The 25,425-nt window shown below is 35.9% G+C and overlaps 2 protein-coding genes across 4 annotated transcripts; one reads left to right on the forward strand and one right to left on the reverse strand.

The window, feature by feature from the left end:
• The first annotated feature begins 323 nt into the window (after positions 1-323).
• On the forward strand, positions 324-6,022 carry LOC132600344 (casein kinase 1-like protein HD16). The gene is made up of 16 exons (XM_060313418.1): positions 324-720; positions 2,111-2,242; positions 2,351-2,424; positions 2,538-2,607; positions 2,711-2,766; positions 2,869-2,940; positions 3,324-3,418; positions 3,592-3,658; positions 3,760-3,889; positions 3,973-4,191; positions 4,270-4,412; positions 4,488-4,662; positions 4,837-4,927; positions 5,021-5,178; positions 5,276-5,464; positions 5,566-6,022. Exons 1-16 carry the CDS (start codon positions 538-540, stop codon positions 5,623-5,625), a joined length of 1,914 nt encoding a protein of 637 aa, XP_060169401.1. The 5' UTR covers positions 324-537; the 3' UTR covers positions 5,626-6,022.
• A 3,737-nt stretch (positions 6,023-9,759) lies between these two features.
• On the reverse strand, positions 9,760-22,539 carry LOC132600345 (protein SAWADEE HOMEODOMAIN HOMOLOG 2-like). Of its 3 annotated transcripts, none has more exons than XM_060313419.1 (9): positions 22,242-22,465; positions 15,909-15,994; positions 15,763-15,808; positions 15,545-15,680; positions 13,354-13,417; positions 11,093-11,144; positions 10,741-10,884; positions 10,214-10,333; positions 9,760-10,139 (listed from the first exon to the last, which is right to left on the reverse strand). In XM_060313419.1, the coding sequence occupies exons 1-9, from the start codon at positions 22,299-22,301 to the stop codon at positions 10,083-10,085; spliced, it is 765 nt and encodes a 254-aa protein (XP_060169402.1). In that variant the 5' UTR covers positions 22,302-22,465; the 3' UTR covers positions 9,760-10,082. The 3 variants fall into 3 exon arrangements, with proteins under 3 accessions (XP_060169402.1, XP_060169403.1, XP_060169404.1); XM_060313420.1 differs by lacking the exon at positions 22,242-22,465 and adding an exon at positions 17,898-18,201; XM_060313421.1 differs by lacking the exon at positions 10,214-10,333 and having other exon boundaries at positions 22,242-22,539.
• Between the last annotated feature and the right edge of the window lie 2,886 nt (positions 22,540-25,425).

The raw sequence follows: 25,425 nt of genomic DNA on the forward strand, positions 1-25,425 counted from the left end.
ACTATATGTCATGATAATTTATAATTCAAATAATTTAAAAAAAGTGTAAGAAAATAGTAATAGGTTCACATAAATTAAAACAGAGTAAGTAATAACTATTACTTGTTGTAAGAACTTTTTTGGACCTTTGATCAATTTTATGATCTTAAGTACGTTGTAATTTTTCACCTATAAAAACTTTTTTTAATTGCAAATTAGAAGTTCAAATTTTAACACTTTTTATCCTACTAAATAATACACATGAGATTTTTTACGGACACGTTTTTACCGTGGAGTTGATACAATTTTCCCTATATAATTAATATGCAATTTACATAATTAATCTACATTATACAAAAATTAACCAAAAAAAATTAAAGCATCTGTGTTTCTCTTCACAGCTCCCAATAGAGATTTGGAGCCATTTTTTTCCCTCCACAGATACATCTTCTTCACAACTCCAAAACCCTAATTCATCTGTAGAAGATTCTAGAAAGTCGTTATCTCTAAGTAGATGAAGGTTCGTTTTTGAGTTTGTGAATTGATGGATGGTTGATCATGCGTCAACTTCGTAGCGCCGTGCGAAAAGGCCGTCAACAACCACCACACGCGCCGCCGTCGACGGGGAGGAGGAAGAAGAAAAGCGACGTCGTTGTGAAGGAAAAGATGGATGAGTATGAGAGCAAAGGTTTAGTAGTTGGTGTGGAAGATGACGGAAATACCCCTCCATTGCCTCAAAGGGTAACACTAAAACAGTATATATCAAAGCTTTGTTTATTCATTTTGCTCAATGTAGGCTCAGTTGATTATGATACTATATGGTGTTGAGTTTTTGCCAAAAAAAAAAAAAAAAATTGAGAAAAGTGCGTTCGAGAGTGTTAACCAATAAAATATTCTAATAACTCGAGGTATTTATGGTTGGTTATATGAATTCTTAGTATTTATTTTGCTTAATATAGGCATGTTTGATTACGATACTGTGTGGTGTTTGTTTGAGTTTTTGCTAAAAACAGATTTTGAGAAAAGCGGAGTTTGAAAGGGTAAGATATTCTAGTAACTTGATCTAGTTTTGGTTGGTTATATGAATTCTTAGTATTCATTTTGTTCAATATAGGCTCATTTGATTATGAATACTATGTGGTGTTTGTTTCAGTTTTTGCAAAGAAAACAGATTTTGAGAAAAGTTGAGTTTGAAAATATTTGAAAATGGTCTTTATTTGGGCAAAAGCTTCTCAAACAAACACGTTTTGAGAAGGCAATACCCCTCCATTACCTGAGAGGGTATGAGTATTTTTTTTTGTTTTTGAAATTAGTAACTGTCTGAGAGGGTATGAGTATTCTAATGGCTTGAGCTAGTTATGATCAGTTAAATGAATTCTTAATATCCATTTTGATTAATATAGAGTATAGACCCATTTGATTGTGATACTATGTGGTGTTTGTTTGAGTTTTTGCAAAAACAGATTTTAAGCAAACTGAGTTTTGAAAATCATCGAAAAAGGTTTATTTTTGGGCAAAAACTTCTCATACACACTTTCTCCAGAGTCTGAAAGGTTTGAGTTTGCAAAAACAAACACTTTTTTTTTTTTCTAAATATTGTGACTTTTTAAGGAAAATAGAGTGTTATAATATCGCCCAACCTAACAATCAGTGTCTTTTAGGTTATTTTAAAGTATTGCTTTTTTTTGGTTGTCGTAAAACTAGGTTGTTTTCTCATCATCTTTAATTGGTGATGGATTTTGTGTGCAATTTAGAGCTTGAAGTTGGAAAGCTCAGTCTTTTAGGTGTTTTTAGGACACAAAGTTACATAGACCAGAAGCTTCTATCCTCTTTTATTTGTGACTGTTTTGTTTTCTTCGCTTGTTTTCTTGAGTGAGAAGTTTGTTTTTCTTTTATCATTTTGAGGTCATTTTTAAGGGAACTGATGAAAGGACGAGTGACCGCTACGCGCAAGTTGTTGGTGTTTTAACCTGCCTTCTTATCTCTATCATGTTAGGCATACGTCAAGTTTCTATTGTCAATAAAGGAGTTGCTGCTATTCTTGCTTTTTTGTTCAACTTTTCCTTCTAGTTTCTAACTGAAAGATTTAACTTGAGTTGTTGAATTACTAGTTTCCTTGTGTGGGTAACAGGTCCAGGTTGGTCTATCACCAGCTTATAGGATTGAAAAAAAGCTTGGTAAAGGAGGATTTGGTCAAGTGTATGTAGGTCGTCGTGTAAATACAACAAATCCTCATGAACGAACTGGCCCTGGAGCTATAGAGGTGGAACTTTACTTTTTTGCATTTAGTTGCCTTTCTGCTAAATATGTCAGTCTCAGAGAGGTGTCTCTTTGATATCTAAATTGATCCTATTGTCATTTCTGATTCTAGGTTGCCTTAAAATTTGAGCATAGGAGTAGCAAAGGTTGTAACCATGGACCACCTTACGAGTGGCAGGTCTACAAGTAAGTCTTCATTTTATTTTATTTTCATTATATCTGTAGGTCTTTATTCCGACTTTGATTACCTGGTGATAATACTATCCTACACTTCATGCCATTTCCCTTTTTTTCCCTAGTGTCCTTGGTGGTAGTCATGGTATACCGCGTGTTCATTATAAGGGACGGCAAGGTGATTACTATATTATGGTACGCGGTCTCTTTATGTAGTTGAGTTACTTTATTGTTATTTCAAGCTGCATTTTGATTTTCAATCTCCACTAATATTTACTGATATGCTATAATATTGCAGGTCATGGATATGCTTGGTCCGAGTTTATGGGATTTCTGGAACAACAATTCGCATACGTAAGATCTATCTTCTATTATCTGTACTTTGGAGCTTATCTTTTGATATCATATGCTGGTTCCTGGAACTCAAAGTTCGATCTTTAATGTTGTCATATTCAGGATGCATACTGAAATGGTAGCATGCATTGCTATTGAAGCTATCTCAATATTAGAGAAGTTGCACTCTAGAGGGTAAGTATATCTTTCGTATATATTAATGACTGTTATCTTACTTCATGCAGATAGCTGTGTTCTATTTTAGAGATTATTTCTACATCGATGGAGTTTGGCTCTTACAGAGCAAAGTTGTTATTTGGTTGTTATAGAAAGGACTTATCAGGTTGTCTTTCGTAACAAGTAGATGTGATCAACTACATCATAAGAATGAAAGATTTCTCTAAGTACATCTATTTATGTTTTGAAGTTTTATGCATCCACAAAATGCTGAACTACTTTTACCATACTTGACATGATCTTGTTGGCTGTTGACACTGGTGCAAAATTTCAGTATTTCTAGGAAACAGTGTTTATTGATTCTGAAGTAAGTCTTGTCGTTCTGGCTGCTGTTTTCCTAGGTATGTGCATGGGGATGTAAAACCTGAGAACTTTCTTCTTGGACCACCTGGAACTCCTGACGAGAAAAAATTGTTTCTAGTTGACCTTGGATTAGGTATAATATTGATTGGAACTTATGTAGAAAGAAGACATAGATGTGCACTGATCTTTTTCAATCTTTACATTTGAAATCTTCATCATGCTCTACTTATCAAAAAACAAAAAAAAAAATCTTCGTCATGCTCTATTAATGCAATGTCTCTTCTATTACCTGTTTGAATACTTCAGCGACAGAGTGGCGTGATACTTCAACTGGTCTACATGTTGAGTATGATCAGCGGCCTGATGTCTTTAGGTACAATTATCAACAGTTTACCTTATCTTTTCTTTATGTTCTATGTCCTTATTTGCATTTAGATGTGCATTCAATAACTAGTGAGAAAACCATTGCTTCAGAGGAACTGTAAGGTATGCTAGTGTGCATGCTCACCTTGGACGGACTGGAAGCAGGAGAGATGATCTAGAATCTCTGGCTTACACACTCATTTTCCTTCTCCGGGCCAAGTTGCCGTGGCAGGGTTATCAGGTCTGCACTTTTCTCTACTTAATTGCAGTATTTTGTTACTACAGAGTCTCCTTTTTTTCTGATAAAGGAACATTTTCGTCTAGGGCGACAATAAAGGTTTCCTTGTGTGTAAGAAAAAGATGGCAACCTCTCCAGAAACTCTTTGCTGTCTCTGCCCTGCTCCATTTAGACACTTTGTGGAGTATGTTGTGAACTTGAAATTTGATGAGGAGCCTAACTATGCTAAATATATCTCCTTATTTGATGGGATAGTAGGTCCAAATCCAGCCATTAGGCCAATTAACACTGATGGTGCACAGAAGGTATTTTGCAGGCTATTCCAGGCTACTCCTGAAGTTGAATCACGGAGAAAAGCTGAATTTTGTTTTTGATCTATGTAGCTTATATATCAAGTCGGACAGAAGAGAGGCAGACTGACAGTTCAAGACGATGATGATGAACAACCAAAGAAGAAGGTGCGAATGGGAATGCCTGCAACACAGTGGATCAGCGTTTACAATGGTCGTCGCCCCATGAAGCAAAGGTATGTACTCTTTTGGCCAAAATTTGTTTGTTTAAGGCTTGTGAAGAATAAAGCGACTACAACATTGGGTTGCAGGTATCACTATAACGTTGCTGATGAGAGGCTATCTCAGCATATTGAGAAAGGAAATGACGATGGACTATTTATCAGCAGTGTGGCCTCCTGTTCGAACTTGTGGGCCCTAATCATGGATGCAGGGACTGGATTTAGTGATCAAGTTTACAGATTGTCACCTTGTTTTCTTCACAAGGTCTCTTATCTATCATTGAATGTGATCAATCTTGAAGCATATCAGATAAATTTTTGTTGCATATGTCCACATTTGATATGCTATATCTGTTAAACTCTTGCATGATTCAGATGTGGTTCAATTCCTTACTGATAAAGAGTTTGGTTAATCCTCTGTGCTTCTGGTTGAATATAGGAATGGATTATGGAGCAATGGGAAAGGAGTTATTATATTAGTGCTGTAGCAGGAGCTAGCAATGGGAGCTCCTTAGTTGTCATGTCAAAGGGTTAGAGGAACTTTGCTGACTTTCTATATATGTGTTTCTTCTGTGATTCTGTGAATTAAAAGGTACTAAATTTAATTTTGCGTTGAATATCAGGTACCCAGTATCTTCAGCAGTCTTACAAAGTCAGCGAGTCCTTTCCATTTAAGTGGATAAACAAAAAATGGAAGGAGGGTTTCTATGTTACTGCCATGGCAACTGCAGGAAGTAGATGGGCAATTATTATGTCTCGTGGTTCTGGGTTTTCTGATCAGGTTTAAACCTTGTCTTTCTTGATTATGCTTTTTGGGTCATGTGCATGGAATTTTCTAATTCTGAATTGAGTATTCATGTGCTTCTATGAATTTTCAGACAGTGGAATTGGATTTTCTGTACCCTAGTGAAGGGATCCATAAGAGGTGGGAAGCTGGTTATCGTATCACAGCGACTGCAGCTACATGGGATCAAGCTGCTCTTGTTCTAAGTATACCAAGAAGGAAACCTCCTGATGAAACGCAAGAGACACTTCGTACCTCTGCTTTCCCCAGCACTCATGTCAAGGTTGTTTGCACCAATTATTGCTAATTTTCTTCGTCGAAAACCACATCTGTATGTGTGTGCCTACTGTTTCCTAAGCTAACTGTGTATGTTGCTGTCTGCAGGAGAAATGGGCAAAGAATCTTTACCTTGCTTCTGTCTGTTATGGTCGAACTGTTTCTTGAGACAAAAAGTGCTGCTAGAAGTCTTTCCAATGGTGCTATGAGATTCTCTATTGTAGTGCTTGAACAAGTGCCTGCTATCTTTGGTCTAATGGAGAGAAATGGATGACATTATTTACTCCTCTCAAAGCAGACTTCATTCTCCTGTGAATATGATGCGAAGTCCCCTGCCATTAATGTATGTGATTGTTCCTGACGACCAAGATGGTGTTTTTGTCAGTCAGTTCGTTAGTGTAGTTCTTGTGGAGGGTGGTAATGGTGGTTACTATTGTTCAAAGTTTGTATAGATCAAATAGTTCCTTTTAAGGAGTAAGCCAAACAGGCTATCTTTGTATATGAATCATGCAAATTAAGGTTTTGCTAAGGAGCTGCAAAATTAGCAGTCAATTTTTTCTTTTTATTTCTTCTGGCCCTTGTTTCTGGTTTGGACTTCTGTCCTCTGGCTTTATGCTAGTCAATTCTTCTATGCTGGTTCAACTGCTAAATGATAAGCTTTACTTGCCTAAATTGTGAGATATCGTCTTTGGTTATCTCTACTGCTGTGTACATGAACTCGTTGATCAACTTTGGCAGTTTTTGTTATTGGACAGGAGAAATTTGAGCACGTCTCTCTCCCTCTCATGTACGTACGAGTTGGCTTCTGTCTTGGGTATCTTAGTTTATTTTTCCATTCTCAGAATACATCTAATCAGCTAATTAAGGCCTGTTTAAACAATAGCCCGAAAGGGTTGTTCCCCCTAGTATTAATTTTTTTGATTCCTGAATTGGTCTCAAGTCACATCCCTTAAGTTCTTTTTGGTTGTCATTCCCTGTATTTGAAGATTCTTAGTATGAGTGTATATATTTTGTCAGCTGCATTGATGTGCTTTAACGTATATATGGTGATCAATACTTGTTGCTTCATCATAAATGACATGGTTTTTCTGGCATTTTGGGGTCACTAAACAGGATTTCGAGATCACCTCAGCTTTTCGTGTCGACTCCGGTAGGACCCAAATGTGGTGGATCCATCCGAAACGACTTGGGGACATACTCGTAGCTTCATCATGATTGACTTTGCTTTTTTTTTATTTTTTATTTCGGGGTTACAAATCAGGAACGCGGGATCACCTCAACTTTTCATGTGTATTAGCCCATGGTTCTTGCTTAATTTTTTCGACCGACTCCATTTGGACCAAAACTTAGTGTATTCATCCGAAACGTCCCGGTGACAATACTCGTTGCTTCATCATGACTGACTTCGCTTGTTTTTTTTTTTTTTTGGCATTTCGTGGTCAAGAAACAGGAATTCGGGACCACCTCAGCTTTTCGTGTCTGTTAGCCTATGGAATTTTTAGAATTTTTTTGACGGACTCCATTTGTCCCAAACTTGGCGAGTCCATCCGAAATTGCCTTGGGACCAATACTCGCTGCTTAATCATGACTGACGTCGCTTTTATTGGCTTTTCAGGGTCACGAAATAAGAATTCAGGATCACCTCAATTTTTCGTATGTATTAGCCCATGAATTTTGCTGAATTTTTTCAACCAACTCCGTTTGCACCCAAGCTTGGTTGGTCCATTCGAAACATCCTGGGGACCAACACTCCTTGCTTCGTCATGATTGACGCCGCCTTCTTGGTGTTTCGAGATCACCTCAGCTTTTCGTGTGTGTTAACCCATGGATCTTGCGAAATATTTTGACAGACTCTGTTTGGACTCAAACTTGGTGGGTCCATTTAAATTGGCCCGGGGACCAATACTCATTACATCATCATGACTGACGTTGCTTTTTATGGCGTTTCGGGGTCACGAACTTGGAATTCGGATCACCTCAACTTTTCGTGTGTGTAGCCCATGGATCTTGCAGAATTTTTCAACAGACTCCATTGGACCCAAACTTGGTGGATCTATTCGAAACGTATTAGGGACCGATACTTGTTGCTTCAACATAACTGACATGGCTTTTTTTGTGTTTTGTGGTCACGAAACAGGAATTCGGGATTACCTCAGCATTTTGTAAGTTTTAGTCCATGTGACCATCTCCATTTGGACCCAAACTTAGTAGGTCCATCCAAAACGGCTTAGGGACCATACTCGTTGTTTTGTCATGACTGACGTCGTTTTTTTGACGTTTCGGGGTCACGAAACAGGCATTCGGGTTCACCTCAGCTTTTTGTGTATGTTAGCCCATGGATCTTGCGTAAATTTTTCGACCGACTCTGTTTGGATCTAAACTTGGTGGATCCATCCAAAATGTCCTAGGGACCAATACTTCTTGTTTCATCATGATGCATTTCGCTTTCTAGCGTATCGGGGTAAAGAAATTGGAATTTGGGATTATTTCAGCTTTTCGTGTATGTTAGCCGAATCTTAGGGAATTTTTTCGATCGACTCCATTTGGACCCAAAGTATGTGGCTCCATCCGAAATGACTTGGTGACCAATACTTGTTGCTTCATCATAACTGACATGGCGTTTTTGGCGTTTTGAGGTGACGAAACAAGAATTCAGGATCACCTTAGCTTTTCGCGTATGTTAGTCCATGGATCTTGCTGAATTTTTTTTACCAACTCCGGTTGGACCCAAATTTGGTGGATCCATCCGAAACAATCGGGGTACCAATACCCTTTGCTTCATCATGACTGACTTCGCTTTTTTTGGCGTTTCAGGGTCAAGAAACAAAAATTTGGGATCACCTCAGCTTTTCATGTCTCTTAGCCTATGGAATTTTCAGAACTTTTTTGACCGATTTCGTTTGGATCCAAACTTAGTGGGTCCATCCGAAACAGCATGAGGACCAATACTTATTGCTTCATCCTGACTGACGTTACTTTTTTAGCGTTTCGAGGTCACGCAATTGGAATTCAAGATCTCCTCGGCTTTTTTTGTGTGTGTTAGACCAAGGATCTTGCGTAACTTTTTTCGACAGACTCCGTTGGGACCCAAACTTGGTGGATCCATCAGAAATGTCTTGAGGACCAATGCTCGTTGCTTCATCATGACTGACTTCACTTTTTAGGCATTTCGGAGACACAAAACAGGAATTTCGGGATCTCCTCAGCTTTTCGTGTGTTAAAGGCCATAGAGATCATGTGGAATATTTTCGACCGACACAGTTTGGTCCCAAACTTGATGGGTCCATCCCGGTCTTTCACCGGTGAATCGAATCTGAAGTTCTGCAGTGTTCATCATTGATGAACACCTGGGCTAATAATACGAGCAATGTAAGGGCTTAGTCCTCTATCTTCCCGAGTCTGAAGTCCAACGGAGAACAGGTGTGCATCACCCTGGTGCTACATGGTGTACTTGCTGGAGCCAAGCTTCCTGTCTATTTGCCTTCGTTGTGCTGCAGTATATCCATATTAAAACTTTGAACTGACCAACAACTAAGTGCCTGCTTAACTATAGATGACTTCTATGGCATTAATAATGATTTTGAAGATATTGGCGTTGAATAGGTGCAAAGGAACTGGACCAGGAACGAGAAAATTGATAAATTGTCCTTAATAATAATAATAAAAGCTTGTTTGTCATAAGGTTTTTTGGGAACATGAAAAGATACTTTCGAAAATGTAGATTATTAGAAAAAAAAGTTCTCAGTTGCAAATAAAAATGGGGACAACGTTTCTTCAGTTTTGAAATTTTTGGGAGTGGTAACCTCCAGACCATGTTTGTGTGTCGATTGCTTTCTGATTTTTATACAGTTAAACAACTTATACAAAATAAATCACATAAAAATATATCTAATAGTCATTTTTGCAACATTGCATCCATGATATTGGATAACTTAAAACATTTTTTGGTAGGCCATATGGAAATAGAAAGATATAGTTAAATCCTTTTTTAACGCAACAATTTCAAACTTCCTGGAGCAGAAATTGAACCCATAAGAGTCTAAAGGAAGTTGACAAAACATTGGGGCAATTTGCAGGATTGCCCTTTGCTGGGGGTGATCTTTAATTTTTGCCCTTCAAATTGGTGGTCTTTGCAAAGTTTGCCTTGCCATTTTTTTTTTTTTTTAACTGAGTTGAGATTCAAACCCACAACCTTGGAGTGTTAGGCGAGGGGTAAAATTTAAAGACCACCAATTTGAAGGGCAAAAATTAAAGATCACCCCAAATAAAGGGCAATCCGCGCAAAAAAAAAAAAAAAAACAATTGTTTCAACCACTATAACAGTCAAATAATGACATTTTTAGCATGCCGTTTTTAGAGCTCATAATTAACAATAGTTGGCAAGAAAAAGCTAAACAAGATGTACTCCAATTTGATAGCTATGAGGGCAGCAATTCACAAATTTCGTTTCCATCTATCAAATAGAGTACAACAACTATGACTTGGTCCCAAACAAGTTGGGGTTGGCTATTCTCAGATAGAGAATCCGGAAGGATGACCAGGACGATCATCTGACTTCTTTCTTCTTCATCGGAATAAATTCTATGATTGAGCATTTGAGCAGCATATGCTGCATGTTACTATATTCAAGGACGCCCTAATATGCTTGGTCGAACACACATCCGCCTCAAACGAACCGTTTCCTGAGCAAGGATTAAAATCGGGTAAATATAGTCCATCTCCAAAATGTATACTCATTTGTGTAACCAATTCCTACCTCAATGTCATCATGAGTGTATCGAATCACAAATAGACATCTGCAGCCTCTTATGTCATGCAATTTCTTTTGAATTTCTATAACCTGAGCTTCAAGATATTTTGACTGGTTCTTCCCCTCCTAGTTAAGTTAAGATGAAGAGAACAAACAATAAGAAGTTAAGCACACTGTAATTGTTATACGATCTTATTTGCACTCCCCCTCTATCAACACTCTAGTGAATCCTCTAAGGGGTCATTTGATTACTGGGACTAGGATACTAATCCAGGTATAAAATTTGTGATTACATTTATCCCGTGTTTGGTTGTAGGTATTAGCTAAAGTGGGCATAAATTTTATATCAAAATCTTGGTGTTATCTATTCCATATAGGATGCGGGATTATAATCCCGGGATATCCCTGTTCCGAACCATATAACCCCTAAGAGATTCCTTTTTTCTTGGGAATCATGAATTGGAAGCCAATTTTTATCTGTTGTTTTTTGAGTGTGTAAAATTGGGAAAAGAAAATTAAATGAAAGGGGTTACCTGGAAGCACAAAACAAGATCCCCAACTTTCACTTTGTTACATTCTGAATCCTCAAGAGCAACGGAACGCTCACGGACATGCTTCTTTACATTTACCCATTCATTCTCCTCTGATTCAGAGCCCACGAATCTTACAAGAAATTCCTGCAATACATTACATTTGTAGAAGAAGTACAAATGTATCGGTTATGCTTACATAACGATAAGTATGCTTACAAACGAATTCGATTTCCATCATAATAGAAATATGATTAGGAGCTACTTCAGCTCTCGTCAAATAGCTCATTATGAAACGTTTGGCCTATACCACAATGTCTAGAAAAAATATAATTGACCAAGTTGAACTGCTTACAGGTTCTCCCGAGTTAAGAGAGCGGTGAGAGATAAATGTATCAATGTCATACCTGTCAAATCAAGAACAAAATACACTATTAATCATGTCACCAAAAAGCACTAATGTTTTGACTTCATTACCCCATGAGGAATATGTAATTGAAGTGGTATACAATTTTGGAGAAGAAAACTCCTTAACAAACAAGCTGTGATTTTTTTTTTCTTTTTCTGTAACCTAAGCAAAGATGCTTAAAGAAGCAGATAGTCATTGCTACTAAGGACCTCTCAAAAAATTTCAAATGTACAGGAAGTGCAGAGGAGAAAAGGTGGATGTATCCGCATAGCCATGTCATCAATTAAACTATTCTTTTCGCTTCATGTCAAAATTCGAGAAGAACAAATAAAGAGAAGGGTCTCTAATAATAGGAACAGAGTCTCAACGATTTAAATGTTGATCTAAAACCATGAATTCATGATTAAGCCTCTTAATACTATTGGGAGAAAAAACCTATTCGATCCTGGATAACTGTAGGCAGCAAAATAGTAGCAAAGATCAAGCCACTCAAAGAATTACTGACTTAAGATTATAGACCCTAATATTAATATACAAACTATCAGCATCATCACACATACCAGTATTATCCCACAAGTGGGGTTTGGGGAGGATAGGATGTACGCAGATCTTACCCCTACCTTTGTGGGCTAGAGAGGTTTTTTCTGATAGACGCTCGGCTCAGAGGACAGCAAGGAAAACAATGACAACAGAATAGCAAGATATACAGAGCAAACTATGTAACAGGTAGTAGAATTGAAGAATAAGATACTATGCGTATACTAGGTACGACTACTAAATATGGAGAAGATGGGAAGAGGAGACTAGCTCGCTGCCTCACCCACGTAAAAGTACTACAACACTAGGCTACCTACTACTCTTCTACCCTAATCCTCGACCTCCATACCTTCCTATCAGCAAAGCAAAGAATATATTTGGACAATGTTACTTATTGAACCACTAACTTTAACACACTGACCACATAGAAGAAGAGAGTTTTCTGGTTCTCCATTGTTTTACACGGATGGGGTCTAATATTGCTCAAATTTCAAAACAAATTAACATATAGACATTCTCCAACCAGCAGTCATTGACCATCCATCAAAATAGAAAGAACCGAAAGAGAAAACAGATAAAACTTTGGCAAAATACATTGAAAACCCCTTTAACTTGCCAATAAATTTCATTTAGACACTCGAATTATAGTCTGTTCTGATTGAGCACCTAAACACATGATAGAGTATTCCTAATAGGCATTTGAGAATAAAGGGCAGCCCGGTGCACTAAGCTCCCGCTATGCGCGGGGTCCGGGGAAGGGCCGGACCACAAGGGTCTATTGTACGCAGCCTTACCTTGCATTTCTGCAAGAGGCTGTTTCCACGGCTCGAACGCGTGACCTCCTGGTCACATGGCAACAACTTTACCAGTTACGCCAAGGCTCCCCTTCCTAATAGGCATTTGAGAATGCAGGAAAAAAAACAACAACAACAACAACATTATTTTTTTTTTCATTTTCAAAAAATATGTCGTCGTTTTTTTCCTGCGTCTCAAATCCCTATTATGTAGATAAGTTAACCACGTAAAATATGACATCTCCTTTAATTATACACGTCAACCTCAATTGGAACAGACATGAGGTTTTACGACTTATTGAGACTAATGTGTATAATTAAGGGATGTGCTATATCCTAAGTGGTCAACTTATCTACATAATAAGCGCTTGAGAACACGCGCAAAAATTTTATCAAAATTTAAGCTGGAAATGTCTAATAGGAACATTTTATCAGATGCTCAATTGGAATAGGTATAGTTCGAGTGTCTAAATGAAATTTACTAGCAAGTTGAAGGGGTTGTCGATGTATTGCTTCTAAAACTTTCTAAAAAGAAAAGATAGAAAAATAAGATAATTTTGATAATAGAGATGTCATGTTTAACCAGTTATCTTCAATTTTATGGAACCTTTTAAGTTATGGACTTCACAAGGAAATAGAAGCGGCATAAGTTTAAGTGCATCAAAAGTAGTGGCTCAAAGTGAATATGCAAACAAGTGACATCACAAGAATATGCATCTCAAAATTAACATTAAAACAACTGAAAAAGCATCTAACTTAAAATGCTGACGAAACTGATTTATGCATCCAGAAGGAAATGCTGAAATGGCAGTGGAACCCAGTACATAATTTCTGACTGAAAAATCAAGAACTTCTTGCTTGCTAATGTAGTCTTACCATGCCCCATCTTTTGAAGACCTAGCCTCAAATTCCAAGTCTGATAGCGCTGGAACTTGTTGGCCTGCAAAAAGTGTGTCAGGACCATATTTGTACATTTCTGATGCTAAAAAGAAATACAACACTTAACTTTATAAGAGGAAGGACACCAACAATTCAGCACAAAGATAGTTTCAACTGTCTACAGTAGAAAATAGAATTAGGAAAAGAAAGGGCTAGGCAATTTTGTATGTCAACAATTACTTATTTTCTACACTGTAGGTAACCTCAACTTGATTTACATCTCATTCTATGTCAGTAGAATGTAACTTTAAGTGGATGTTAAGCTTCCAGTTGGCCCAACTACAGTTTGATTAAAAATTTCTTTGAAAACTTAAATTATTGGAGTCGTCCTTGGTGTTTGAGCTATTATTTTCAAATTTAGAGAAGATATGAACTTGGAGATAAATGCCTTGAGGATAATGTATCATTGAGAATTAAATGAAAGGCAAATCAGTGGACTTGTAGTCCACCAATCCACCAATAGACACTCTTGGGGGACATTACATTGCTGAATGCAGTTTGCACAACATTATGTAGTGATAATGAATTGTTTAATTCAATAAATAGTCCAGGATAACTGCATGATGTCAACCAAATGCATTGCTGTGACGAAGTTTTCTCACTTAACAATTGAACATAAACATGAGGTCTATATCAACCCAAAAAGCGAGCTCATGAGGTGAAGATTTTCCAAGACTATGTAAGGAGATCAAAATACTACATCCCACTAGGAGTGGTAAACGGGCGGGTCGGATATGAGTGGGTCCAAAAGGTGTTAAAATAAACGAATAAAATATCCGACCCGCCCATATTTAATATGGATAAAAAATGGGTTACCTGACGGATAATATGGATCTCTATATTATCGATATCCATATTATTCGTGGTTTCAAGAATAGCCACGGGAACCATGGGAGAACACAAGCTAAAGGCCAAAATAAGCTTACACTCTTAATTAATAATATGGATATCCATATTATCGATATGGATATCCATTTTTTAGTGGATAAAGTGGATAATATTCATATTTGATCCATTTTAATGGCCAGTTATTCAACCCATATTTAATGGGTCGGATTCGATGGTTAATTATTTTTTCTTAACCATTTTGCCAGCTCTACATCCCACCGATGTGGCACAACTCAACACCCTTGCACGTCTAGGCCTACCAACTAGAGCGTGGTCAACATAATATGCCAACATTGAGTAAACCAAGAATAGGCATAGGTCTCACTCTGATAGCATGATATGAAATGGACTTTGGATCTAACTCAACCTAAAAACTAGCTCATGAGGTAAGGATTGCCCAAGACCAAATATACCACATCCCCAGCGACATGGGACTACTCAACAATCAATTCCTTAGCTGGAGCCAAGGAATATTAATAGAATCTTATCTCCCCAGCACATTTACAAGAGGTGCTAATGTTCCACGGAGGCATGAAGAGGTGCTAAGGGCAGCCTAGTGCACGAACCATCCCACGTTCACGCAGGGTTGGGGGAAGGGCATACGACTCAGATCCATGACCTATAGGTCACACGGAGACAGCTTTATGTTGCTCCAAGGCTCCCCTTCATCAAAAGGTTCTAATGTTTAATTAATTTCTCCGGATAAAGCATCTTTTGTAGTCATTTCAGCAGCCTATCTTCTCGAATTTAAATGTTAGTACTATTAACTTTCATTGTTATTGGGTAGAAGGGTACTACGTAGCCGAGTGTTGTAGTACTTTTATGTGGGAGAGGCAGGGGGCTAGTCTCCTCTTCTCCATATTTAGAAGTATTAGTTAATACTCGCGCAGTATCTTATCTTATTCTCCTTTTTAGGTACGTGTTGCTTCATTTGATTTTTCCATCTTGCTATTTTGCTGACCGTTATTTTCCTTTCAATCCTGCTTTGATTATACTTCTTTTGACCGGAGGGTCTACAGGAAACAACCTCCCTACCCCACAAAGGTAGGGGTAAGGTCTGCGCACATCTTGCCCTCCCCAGACCCCACTTGTGGGATTATACTGGGTATGTTGTTGTAACTTTCACTTTTAACGGGCCAATGAGGAAGTAACACAATAATGCTGTAATCAGCCACATCAGTCTCATATAACCATCATGTCAGATGTCAGGAACATATAGAGAAGATATGTTGAAAAAGACCTTTTGGAATATGTGAGCTTTCATTTGCTTTATTCAAAGTGCTTCCTTCTGTAATATCAGGCAGTTTTTGGTTGGCTTCAGCTGAATTATCCTTTGATGGACAGCATGCCAACCTGTTCTGGAACCAAGCTTGGACCTAAAATCAAGTGCAATAGTTAGTGCCATGTGAAAATTCAAGCAACAAGATCATCTGAGGGAAAGGCTGTTGAAGTATGAACCTCAGTCCACTTAACAACTGGTTTTCCGGCACGTCCTTTAGAGCGCCTAAAAACACAAGAACAACGAATTAAAGAACATGCATGTATAGATCAGTTTGGTTTTTATTTCAAAAAGAACTATTACTTTTTCCAAAATACAAACTCACGTGAACATCTTTGCCAATTTCTTGCAGATTTCCGGATCACAGACTTGTTCTCTTGATTCATTAAGCATGTTCTCCATTTTTTCGATCTGCTTGAATGAAAAAGTTGTGAAGGCGATGAAAAGATTGCAAGTCAGAAGAAAATAACTGAAACTAGAGTCGACAATTCCGATACAATTTGTTTGTAGATTGACATCATTCTCTAATGTGAATTTCAACTCAAAAGCAGCAAGTAGGAGAATGTGCAAAAAACTCGAAAGGATCCTTCCTCAAAGAGAAAATTCTAACTAGTCTCACAAATCAATATAATAAGAAACAAATGTAATAACTATATAGGTAAGAGCCTGAGCCTCTGAATCTAAGAATGATCCCAATATAGTCCAAGAAACTCTTATGACTTTCTTCATCATTTTGATGTAGAGCGTTTTTCTGTGAGGCAAAACTATAGAGCTGGGCAGAGGTGATGGAATTCACAATCACAACAAAACATGACAATGATATTTTAAATAAAATACCATGACTAGCGTTTCTACAAAATTATGAAGAAAGGATATAATTTCATAGGACATAGCTTCGGTAGTATGTTAACAGCCATATTACTGCATCATTCAAATACTCGGACTGGTATAAGAGGAACTGAGGGTCTTTCGGAAACAACCTCTCTACCTTCCAAGGTAAAGGTAAGGTCTCCGTACACTTTACCCTCCTCAAACCCCACATTGTGGGATTTCACAGGGTATGTTGTTGTTGTTGTTGGATAAGAGGACATGAGCTCCAGTCAAAGCAAGAACCCATTCACTAGTCACTCTAACTCTGATATATAGAATGCAAACTAAACCAAACCCACTAGTTTGACCAATTCCAATGGCTGAAACTTGCTGACCCTTCGCAACAACCTATCGTCCAATTGTTTTCATTTGTCTGCATTGTTGCAGAGCCTCTCTAATAGCTTAAACTTTTATACTAAGTACAACAACAATTGATTTGATACCAGAACAAATAGTGGTCCAGAGTTTAAGAGTTTAAGTCTAATGTTCACATATCAACAAGATATTTCTCCATACATGGCTTAGGAAGAAAACAACAAAGAGAATCAATAACACATGTAAGGTGCGGTTCACGAACTTAAACAAAACAAAAAAAAAACGAATAATGAAATAAATAAATCTCTTCTGTAACAACTTAAGCTTTTATGCGATGCGATTCACAAAATTCAACAATATTTAACCCAATGATCTCGTCAAGTTTTCACCCATTGCGGAAAAATCTCCACTGCTGCCATCGATATGAGTCTGATCCATGTCTCAAACCCAGTGTGTGGACAATGAAATAGCCCAAAGACAACAGAATTCCAATTCTGTAACTAAATATAATGCAGCTTCGGTTATTGGAAGAAAAAGAAGAGAAAACTAATTTCAATAAGCACAAATTTTAAGCTCTTCTTAGTTTAAATTTCAAAATTAATCAAGTACACCTAAATTTGAAACAAGTTGGAGTCACCTATATAAATCCTCTGTATCCACAAAACATTCACCACAGCTTGACTATTTTTACACTGAGCCTTAACCTACTGCAACCCCAGCCATTCTTTGCACACAGGCAGAGTGACAATGCATATCTCATACTTACTACAAATACATATATATACATATATATCATATTTAATGCAATTTTCGGATACCCCAAATTCCTAAACTGGAAAACAATAACAAACAATTCAAAATAGAGATCAAATAAGAAATATATCAACTTAAATGCACATTCCACATACAAAGATATGCCATCTTAATACAATTTTAAAAGACCACAAAGGACTAAACTTGAAAATAATTAAACAAATTAAAAATACAGATCAAATAAGAAATATATCAACTTAATACACATTTCACATACAATTGCATATCATCTTAATCCAATTTCTCCAAGACCAAACATGGAAAACATAATTTCTTTTACAAAAATGGAGAATCCAGAAAAGAAAGTGAAAAGTACCTCAGCTTGTGTGAAGTCAGAGATAGACTGTATTTGTTTCTCTCTGGGCCAAAGGTACATTTTGACAGTAGATTCAAACGAAACCCACAATTCTTTTGATGAACAAATTCTCAAGAAATGAGAGTAAAGAGATAAATATAGGATCAAAGGGTTTCGGTCGGCGCCTTTTTCAAAATAAAGGCTGAAAAATTACCTAAAAACTTTCCTATATCAGTCCCTTAACTAGAGTACTAGGGTTTGAGCCGTGGGTATAGAAAAAATCTTGTTAGGGAGGGCTTCCCTTAAATGGGCCTTACGAGACGCAAATCCGGATTAATCAAGGCCCCAAAGCCCAATGCAGGTACCAAACCCCGGGCATCAAAAACAAAAAAAAGATAGGGCCTCAAATCACATTTTATGGATGCGAGTGATAAGTCTCATTTTTGGAATGCTATTAAATAATGCAACTTATAAATCGAATTCAGTAAATGCAACCTATGCCTTTATTAACTCATCCGTCTATTCTATCGTTATCCTTTGACTTTAAATCACATTCTACTGATGTGATTTGCACGTTTATGGTATTCTTATAAAAATAACATGCCAGTGAAATATTTTTGAACAAAAGCGCATATGTTGAGAAAAAAGCCTATTTTTGACTTATGTATGGAGTATAATAGTTGCAGTAGACAAACATAGGCGAACTACATAAACAAGCACTCAAACTTGGCCTCATGGCAAGTATGTCCTCCAACTTTGGGTGTGCACAAGTAGGCACCTCAACTTGTCTCCACTTTGTCAGTTGAACACTCCAACTTACATAATGATAATCTAGACACCTCCAAAATTTACGTGTCACGTCAGCATTTGTGTTTATGTGTTCAACTTTATACAAGTTGAGGTGCCTACTTGTGCACACCCAAAGTTAGAGCGCATACTTGCCAGCTCAGGCCAAGTTTGAGGGCATGTTTATGCATTATGCCAAAACATACTAACAATAGAAGATCATTAGTTTGACAGAGAAAATACCAAACAAAAACTTTAAATAATTTATAATGACCCAAAATGAGAGTGTACTATAAATAAAATTGAAACAGATAGAATGTCTAATGATACTTTAATGTTTAGAATTAAGATTATAAATATTAATGATTTTACAATATTAATTCAATCAATTGTAGCAGGTCAAAATACTGCCATTGGAGGCCGTTTCGTGAATTAGAAACATTAATTTTCGGGCATTCAAATTGATAATTTCGAATTAATTTCTCTCCTCAACTTATAGAAAATTATCAATCTATGATATGAAAAATAAATTTTGGGCCTAAATCAACATAATAAAATTTAACTTATGAGGTGAAGATTCTCCGGACAGTCTCGCCTTATGAGTTAAATCTTAAAGTTGATTTAAACTCAAGTTCTATTTTCTCTACATCCACGATCATATAAGGAGAACGAAACCCATATCCTCGACCAATGTTGAACAATAATACCCCTGCACCCCAGGCCTGGAGTGTGAATAAAATAACATGGAGACTCAACATTGGCAAACACAATAACTAGGTCGGTTTAGGCTCAGTACTATAATAAGTTACAAGACTTTGTGCATAATACAACAATCAAAAGCTAGCTCATGAATGTGATGATTGATTAAGACCGTCTAAAAAGACAATATAACTCATACACTAAACTAACGTGCAAAAGAATTCGAAGGGAGTAATTATCAAACAATAAAATTCAACCAAGAGTAAATACAATGATGAGATTAATATAAGCAAAAGCTCCTCTCTAGGTTTTCTTTTGGACTTCTTTCTTTTATTTGACATTGTTCTATGTTTCTTTTAAACTTTAATCTAGTTAGTTTGAACCTAATTTTATTTTTAATGGTGTATCTAGGATTTCAATTTAGATCTCCTTTATTTTCTGCTACTTTTTAGTGTTGAGGGATGGACTTGATCTTTCTTTGGTTCCAAATTCAAATACATAAAAAAAATTCTCCTTAGAATATCAACTCTGCATTTTTTGATTTCATCAAAGTGATTCAAAAGTCATAACATCAGATAACATAAATTAAAAATAAACATTGAAAATAAATGTCAATCTTCTAAGTTTATTTTTAGTTTACGGTCTATGGTTTTATGATATCACCGTTATGAAGGCAACTGATGAAGAGTCAGTTATAAAATGAGAGAGAGCTCAAGAGTATTTGTAGAAAAAATATTAAATTTTTACAGGCTTCTAAAAGTAATTTTAACGAGATATTCTACGGAGAAATTTAATTTTTGCAGCATTTGAATGGTTTTTGGAACCAATAAAAAATAAATTCAACCTTCAACACTGAAAAAATAAAGGGAAACAAACGATAGCCAGATCACGAGATCCTAAGATATATCATTCAAAACAAACTCGGGTTCAATCAAAGTTAAACTAAAGTAAGAAAGAAAAAGGCATAGAAACTAGAATTTGACACCTGCTCTGCATAAGAACTCACTTGCTCACTCCATTTATCACCTATTTTGCCCTGTCTTACACTCGTTCCTTCCTTTGCGAACGCTGTACATAAGATCACTTTGATAACTAATGTCTAATCCCTTTTTAAGTACTTACCATACATCTTGTCCTAAATTTGAGGAATTTTTTGTATGGAAATTAATTGTGGGAAAAGTAAATAAATAGGAAGAGGTCGTGTGAGATTTTTAAGTGAGTCACGTGCCAAGAATTGGGTGGTGGAGATTGCACCATACAAGGAAGAGATCAACAGTGCAGATTATATCTTCTCCTAAATACCTAGCTAACTCTATTTCAACTGCTAAAAGGGAGTTAGGAGTTAGAAGTTATGGATTCACCTGAACCATGTAACTTTAGCTCAAACAACAACAAAATCAACATACGCAGTGTAATCTCATAAGTGGGGTCTGGGGAGGGTGGCGTGTAATAGATTTTGAATTCAATATAGTAAATGACTTGTGTCAGAATTTCAATTCGAACTATAAAGTTTAAATCCTGAATCTGCCTCTAATGCCCGATTCCGCGGGGAATTGAACTAATGCCTTTTCCAAAAAATTGTTCATGTTCATGGTGCAGCCATTGGCGGTACTTCCAAAAGAAAATGGCCAAGGGAAAAGATAGAAATTTGTAGTACATTAAAATCTAACTTTAATACTTAATCAAAGAAAAATATCTAATTTTGATGTAATGTTGAACAAACTGAATCATGAAATTTATTGATTCAACTCTTTTTGATCAACACAAAAGGCTTAGACCACCTATTTACCACTCTAGGGTATTAAGTTTGAGTTATAAAGTGCAACTCATTTCGTTTGTTCAAGATTAAGCTAATCAAGTTGAGTTAATAACACATCGATAATTCATCTCGAACCCAATTGAATTTTAGACTGATTGATCATCATATTGTTATTTACTTGGACTCAACTTCCTCACTTGATCCATCGAACCAAAGATAGCCTTCTCGTATGCGTTATAATTATTATCTCTCATGAATATGACTATTTGAGCGTCAAAGTAGATCCACTTTTGTTAAATAAATATATCTACTCTAAAACAACTTAAGCACCCAATGGTGTGGCCTAGTGGTCAATGAAGTGGGTTTAGAACCATGAGATCTTAGGTTAAAATCCTAGCAGAGACAAAAACACTAGATAATTTCTTCCCATCTGTCCTAGCCTTGGTGGATAGAGATACCTGGTACCTCTTGCTAGTGGAAGGTGGCAACTATCCCGTGGAATTAGCCGATGTGCACGCAAGTTGACCCGGACACCACGGTTATTAGAAGAAAAAAAAAAACTTTTATGCGATGCGATTCACAAAATTCAACAATATTTAACCCAATGAGCTCATCAAACTTTCACCCATTGCGGGAAAAAATTCCTACTACTGCCTCCCATATGAGTCGGGGCCATGTCTCAGACCTAGTGTGAACAATGAAAGAGCATATCGACAGCAAAATTCCAACTCTATAACTAAATATAGTGCAGCTAAGGGCATTGGATAACCAATTTCAGTAAGCACAAATTTAAGCTCTTTGTAGGAAGGGTTCATAATAACTTTCAAAATCAATTAATCAAATACACCTAAATTCGTCACCTATATAAATCCTTTGTATTTGCATCATAGTTTGATTCTTTGCACACAGGCAGAGCAATAATAATGCTTATCTCATACTCACTACAAATAGATATATCATATATATATGCAATTTCCAACAACTCCAAAGAAATATATCAACTTAAATGCACATTTCACATACAAATATATACTATCTTAAAGCAATTTTCAACAATCCCACAGGGAAAAAAAAATCATTTTCCCAAAATAAAAAACCTAGAAAAGAAAATTGAAAATTACCTCAGTTTGTGTGAAGCCAGATATAGACTCTACCTGTTTCTTTCTGGGACGCAGGTCCATTTTTTACAGTAATTCAAACAAAACCCACAATTATTTTTGCTCTCAAGAAATGAGTATAAAGAGATAAATTATAGGATCAAAGGGTAATTAGCAAGCTCTTTTATTGGGCGCCCTTTTCAAAATTAAAGTAAAGAACTAGCCGGGTCGGGTTTTTAGTTTTGGGTTTATTTTGTTAAAAAAATGGAGGGAAAATGACAAAAATGGACCCTTATGTTTAGGGTAGGTTCGAAATAGTCTTCTAGAAGAGTTTTGGTCCATTAAGTTTACTTTTGATTTCCCTCAAATGTTTAGCAAGTTTCGTTGTTGGATTTAACGGGAGCTCTCAAAGAAATAAAGGATTTAGCGGGGAATTCACATTTCGACATATAGTTTTGGCTCTATTTTTAGAGCTTGGTACAACTTTTTTATATGCAATTTGGTCTATTTTTAGTGTCAAATACAATCTTTATATTGCACAATCTTTAGGATTTGATGAGACTTTCCTGACGTTTATTTAATCTTTCTTTTCAATAGTTCTCATCAAATTTAACAGATATAGTTTGTTAAATATTTTATGAAGATCAAAAGGACTACTCACTTTTGAGAAACTTAAAGTATCAAAATTATTCAAAACATACTTCAGGGATTACTCTGAACCTACCCCAGACATAACAAAGAATTATTGTCACTTTCTCGCCAAATTGGTCACTTTTTAAGGGTAAAGGTCAAATTTACCCTTGAACAATGCAAAAAGTAGGGGTGTTCAAGGTTCTGTTTGAGTCGGTTATCCTCTAAAACATGATCAAATCAACTTAATCAATTTTTCAAATGTTATAGTCAAATTAAATCAATTAAGTCAGGTTTTCATTGCTTCAGTTTTTGTTGGTTTTGTCGGTTTTTTGGTTTTTGTTGGTTTTTATTTATATATATGACAATATATGTCCAAGACATATTAAATTGACTATTTTCTAGCATAACACTGCCAAATCAAGTACTCCTATTTGAGAAAAGATGGAAATATAGACCTAATCAAGTTATATATGTACTTTCTCTAAAAATTTGTATGCATCATCTAAGAATTTAGTCAATTTCAAGGAACATTAAAAAAAAGTTCTTACAATGAATTTGTTTTTGTGCAAAAAATTAAAGACCTAGTTGTGATATACCAAGATATTTTGATGAATAATTAAAGGACTCAAAAACAAGTTATTTTGAAGAAGAAATAGATTCTTAGAATTATCAAAATAAAATTAACAAATCAACCTAGAAAGTAAATACAAACATTGGATTACTATAAAGGCAAACACATAAATTATGAATCAAGAGTGCAAAAGATTAATACCGTAAAATTTCAAACTTTTTCTATTATTCTATAAAAGTATATATATTGCTTTACTACCATATATGAGGGACAGTATCCATTTTTTGTAGTCCTTAAATGGTCTTTTTTGTCTCTTTTTACCCTTAATTAAGGTTTTAATGACTTTGTAAGTCCTTATACATTTTGGTAAATTTTAGAACTTTATGGGCTTTTTTTATGCCACTATCATGTCATGAAAATGGTGATAGTCAAAGCACACTTAGTAGGCGTTTGGACATGCGGTTTGAAATCATGAGATGAAATCAACATTTGAACATGTATTTCATCTCATGGTTTCAAAACTTTTACATAAAAAAATTGACCCATAAGTTTATATTTTGTAAAAAAAAACACCCATAATTTGGTAGATATCTTTAACAATAACTCCCACCGACCATTTACCAACCTCATTAACTTCCACCAACCTTTATTTATGTCTACCAACCTCATTACTATTCATGTTAAATTTCTGTTTTTATTGAACTAAAGTTTGATCAATTGGTGTTATATTTTTTAGAAAGGCCTTCTAGTAGCGTATTAATTTTGTTATGAACTATGACTTGCTCATTTGGTAAGATTGTATAAGAATTGAGAATGTTTTGATAGTTTTCACAACTTGTGGGGTTTTTATGTTTATAAGAGAAAATATAACTTAAGATATCCAAATTTCATGTCCAAACATGGTTTCAAACCATATTTGAGACTTTCTTTTATGTGAAAATATTACATTTTTTTGTACGGATTGCCCTTCAAAGGCACTAGTCTTTAAGTTTTGCCCCTCAAATTGATGGTCTTTAATTTTTGATCTTCGTCTAAAAACCCATGGGTTCCAGGTTCGAACCCCCCACCCCCACCAACCCCCGCCCCCAGTCAAAAATAATAAAAAATTCGCAAGACAAAGTTTTGGATGCTGCCTTATGCCTCAAGGCAAACTCTGCCTTAAGGGAGAGTTTGCTACCTTAAGGTAAACTCTGCGAGATAAGGTTGCAAACTCTGACTTAAGATAGAGTTTTGCAGGCAAATTTTGCCTTGCGAATCCAAACTATGTCTTGTGATTTTTTTTTTTTGACCTGGAGGGGGGGGGGGGGGGGATTTCGAACCCGGATCCCATGGATTTTTAGGCGAAGATAAAAAAATTAAAGACCACCCCTGAATAAGGGCAATCGTGCAAATTGCCTATTACTCCATTAAACTTGTTTCAAATTATATTTTTTCTTAAGAATTTAATATATGCTTAATTATTGAATTAAAGTATATGTTAATTTGGATTATCGGATATTATAATCTCAAAAAATCAATTAAGAGAAATAAATGAAATTAATTAACATATGAACAACTCAATTTGGTGCTTCTATTGAGCCGAGGGTCTCTCGGAAACAGTCATCCTACCTTGGTAGGAGTAAGGTCTGCGTACATTCTACCCTCCCCAGACCCCAAGATGTGGGATTTCACTGGGTTGTTGTTGTTGTATGAACAACTCAATTTGGATTATCGGATACTATAACTCAAAAAAATTTAGTAAAATAGAAATTAGAAAACTTTCATTTGTTTGATTTTTTTGTTTTAAAAAAGTCTAATATATAAACTAAGAAAAATATTTTCCTTTAAATTTCATATACGTTTTTGTACTTCAATACCTTAAATTTTTTAGAAAATGTCAAACTAATATATATATCTATATTATTTTAAAAGCATGAATATAAATGTTGGTTGACCAAAATATCCTTTAAATATTGAACGACTTTTATACCCTTCAAAAGCTATAACATTTTTCAGTAAAACTAT

This window comes from Lycium barbarum, chromosome 6 (genome assembly GCF_019175385.1).
Source record: "Lycium barbarum isolate Lr01 chromosome 6, ASM1917538v2, whole genome shotgun sequence".
Classification (NCBI taxonomy): domain Eukaryota; kingdom Viridiplantae; phylum Streptophyta; class Magnoliopsida; order Solanales; family Solanaceae; genus Lycium; species Lycium barbarum.

What these genes read in the sequence shown, in the direction of transcription:
- LOC132600344 (XM_060313418.1), top strand. Translation starts at nt 538, where the DNA reads ATGCGTCAACTTCGTAGCGCCGTGCGAAAAGGCCGTCAACAACCACCA. An exon ending in TACGAGTGGCAGGTCTACAA is followed by an intron (nt 2,425 to 2,537) that starts GTAAGTCTTCAT and finishes TTTTTTCCCTAG; the next exon opens with TGTCCTTGGTGGTAGTCATG. An exon ending in CAGCGGCCTGATGTCTTTAG is followed by an intron (nt 3,659 to 3,759) that starts GTACAATTATCA and finishes CCATTGCTTCAG; the next exon opens with AGGAACTGTAAGGTATGCTA.
- LOC132600345 (XM_060313419.1), bottom strand. Translation starts at nt 22,301, where the DNA reads ATGGACCTGCGTCCCAGAAAGAAACAGGTAGAGTCTATATCTGGCTTC. An exon ending in CTCTTAACTCGGGAGAACCT is followed by an intron (nt 10,885 to 11,092) that starts GTAAGCAGTTCA and finishes AATGTATTGCAG; the next exon opens with GAATTTCTTGTAAGATTCGT. An exon ending in ACACTCATGATGACATTGAG is followed by an intron (nt 10,140 to 10,213) that starts GTAGGAATTGGT and finishes ATCCTTGCTCAG; the next exon opens with GAAACGGTTCGTTTGAGGCG.